At 49.8% G+C, this 2,918-nt stretch overlaps 1 protein-coding gene across 1 annotated transcript in view; it reads left to right on the plus strand.

Moving 5' to 3' along the window:
• Positions 1-2,678, plus strand: part of calml4b (calmodulin-like 4b) — a 6,946-nt gene extending 4,268 nt beyond the window's left edge. Inside the window, exons 3-5 of the mRNA XM_053426320.1 lie at positions 1,053-1,193; positions 1,614-1,802; positions 2,581-2,678. Of these exons, the coding sequence (XP_053282295.1) occupies positions 1,053-1,193; positions 1,614-1,802; positions 2,581-2,678 (428 nt within the window). The remainder of the gene's footprint in view (positions 1-1,052; positions 1,194-1,613; positions 1,803-2,580) is intronic.
• The last annotated feature ends 240 nt before the right edge of the window (positions 2,679-2,918 follow it).

Raw genomic sequence — 2,918 nt, forward strand, 5'->3', positions numbered from 1 at the left:
CCTGCTGGTGCAATGTGAACCTGCAGCACATCCTGCTGGTGCAGTGTGAACCTGCAGCGCCTCCTGCTGGTGCAGTGTGAACCTGCAGCGCCTCCTGTTGGTGCAGTGTGAACCTGCAGCGCCTCCTGCTGGTGCAGTGTGAACGTGCGGCGCCTCCTGCTGGTGCAATGTGAACCTGCAGCACATCCTGCTGGTGCAGTGTGTTTCTGCAGCGCCTCCTGTTGGTGCAGTGTGTTTCTGCAGCGCCTCCTGTTGGTGCAGTGTGAACGTGCAGCGCCTCCTGCTGGTGCAATGTGAACCTGCAGCACATCCTGCTGGTGCAGTGTGTTTCTGCAGCGCCTCCTGTTGGTGCAGTGTGTTTCTGCAGCGCCTCCTGTTGGTGCAGTGTGAACCTGCAGCATCTCCTGCTGGTGCAGTGTGTTTCTGCAGCGCCTCCTGCTGGTGCAATATGAACCTGCAGCGCCTCGTGCTGGTGCAGTGTGTTTCTGCAGCGCCTCCTGTTGGTGCAGTGTGAACCTGCAGCATCTCCTGCTGGTGCAGTGTGTTTCTGCAGCGCCTCCTGCTGGTGCAATATGAACCTGCAGCGCCTCGTGCTGGTGCAGTGTGTTTCTGCAGCGCCTCCTGTTGGTGCAGTGTGAAGGTGCAGCGCCTCCTGTTGGTGCAGTGTGAAGGTGCAGCGCCTCCTGTTGGTGCAGTGTGAACCTGCAGCGCCTCCTGCTGGTGCAATGTGTACCTGCAGCGCCTCCTGCTGGTGCAATGTGAACCTGCAGCGCCTCCTGTTGGTGCAGTGTGAACGTGCGGCGCCTCCTGTTGGTGCAGTGTGTTTCTGCAGCGCCTCCTGTTGGTGCAGTGTGAACCTGCAGCGCCTCCTGTTGGTGCAGTGTGAACCTACAGCGCCTCCTGTTGGTGCAGTGTGAACCTGCAGCGCCTCCTGCTGGTGCAGTGTGAACCTGCAGCGCCTCCTGTTGGTGCAGTGTGAACCTGCAGCTCTGGGATCAGTTTCTCTCTCTCATTGAACAAGTTGTTGTGTGCGTCTCTTGTTGTCGCTGCAGAGTTTAAAGAGTGTTTCTCTCTGTACGACTGCCAGCGGAGAGGAAAGGTCAAAGGTCAGGAGCTGATCACAGTGATGCGATGTCTCGGCTCCAGCCCCACCCCCCCCGAGGTCCAACGGCACCTGCTGAGCCACAACATAGGTAAATCTGTCAGCTCACCACACCAATAAGGTTTTAAAACAAAGTAAATCAATAACCAAACACTTCATCAAAACGTCCCTGCTCGTTCTCCAGCAGCAACTGGGATGATTGTCATGAACCCAAAGTTTGATGAAAGTTGTCGTTAATAATTGTGTGTTTGCGGATTTGTTTGCTCGTCTCGTTATCTTTGTGTGATTCATGTTTAACGAAGTTTCATTAACTGCTCAGTTTATTTAACACGTGTAAACCGTCACCAGCTTTACAGCAGCTCCTCTCTTTACATTGTGTTTTATTGTTTTTCTGTTTGCACAACTTATTTCATATGATAGTACACCCCCCCCCCCCTGTTTCTGAACGTCTCCTCCTGCTGTGACCTCGTTTCTCCGGCGTCGATCAATAAACATCTTCATCTCTCTGCAGGTCGGGGGGGGGAGCTGGACTTCTCCACCTTCCTGAGCATCATGCACCGGCAGCTTCAGCAGGAGGCGCCGGAGCAGGAGATCCTGGAGGCCCTGAAGATGGCCGACAAAGATCACAAAGGCTTCGTCCTCGCCACCGAGCTGCGAGCGACACTCACCGGGAGCGGAGAGAAACTGACCCACAGAGAAGGTGAGAGATGAATCTGCCTCTTCACTCAAAATATCATCGCTCCACCATCGATCGTGTGTAATCCTCTGGTTTCATGGACCTCAGAGGTTCATTGTTCTACTTTCTACTGAAGCCACAATATTATCTTTCTTAAATAATTCGGTTCTGTTCATCATTTCCTAAACTTCGACTTGAACGTGTCACAGTTGTAGAAACAGAAATATGCATCATCGTCGTTTGGTTAGAAAAATGTTCACTGCTTCCTTAACGTCTTATTGCCTGAATTAATTTCCAATTATATAAACTAAATATTATTGGTGTTTTTGGCCTGTCATGCAGATGCTAAATTAAGTGGAGATTGTTAATTTCAATGTAGCATATACAATAGATATAAATTTAGGTATGAGGCAAATTAGCGACATTAGGCATAATGAGTTATAACCTTAATTTAACAAATTTTGGTATGTAGATTATTATATTGATGTTGCTTTTGCTTGAAATTGAATAACAACATATGTTTTCTGTACAATCATTGCTGTTCCATCATAACAGTATTTCAAATACAGCTTAATACCTCAAAATAACTTTGCTGGACAGTCCCAAGGGGCTTGTATGTATTTTCCACTCCGACCACTAGATGGCGGCAGAGTGCTTCCAATACCTTCCTTGGTATGTGTAGTATTTGCACCATCAGGCACAATCGTCACCTCGGGGGCATTAAGACCGGAATGGGGTTTGAGGCGTTCGTCTACTAGGGGTTAAAGCAGATGTTGATTGACAGCTGTGTCTGTGTTTTCAGTGGACGAGCTGCTGAAGGAGGCGGGTGTTGGGCCAGATGGGCGGGTCCATTGTGAACACTTTGCTAAAGCGGTGACGCGCTCGTCTGCAAAACGCTGAGGTCGCCGCCCACGTCATCGCTGCGGTGACGACCTTCTCCTTCTAGAGGTCACCTGTCATCAGACGTTCATCTGGTGCACGAGGATCCATCGAGTCAACGGTTTCAGTTTCTTCAGTTTGTTTGATCGTGCTCAGTGTAGGTTGAGAGTGAGCGCCCCCTCCTGGATCATAGGGCAAAGTATACACTTGTAGAGGTATATTTTTAATATGAACAAATATCTGTCAATTTAACGAATTAAT

Source organism: Pleuronectes platessa, chromosome 7 (genome assembly GCF_947347685.1).
Source record: "Pleuronectes platessa chromosome 7, fPlePla1.1, whole genome shotgun sequence".
Taxonomy (NCBI): domain Eukaryota; kingdom Metazoa; phylum Chordata; class Actinopteri; order Pleuronectiformes; family Pleuronectidae; genus Pleuronectes; species Pleuronectes platessa.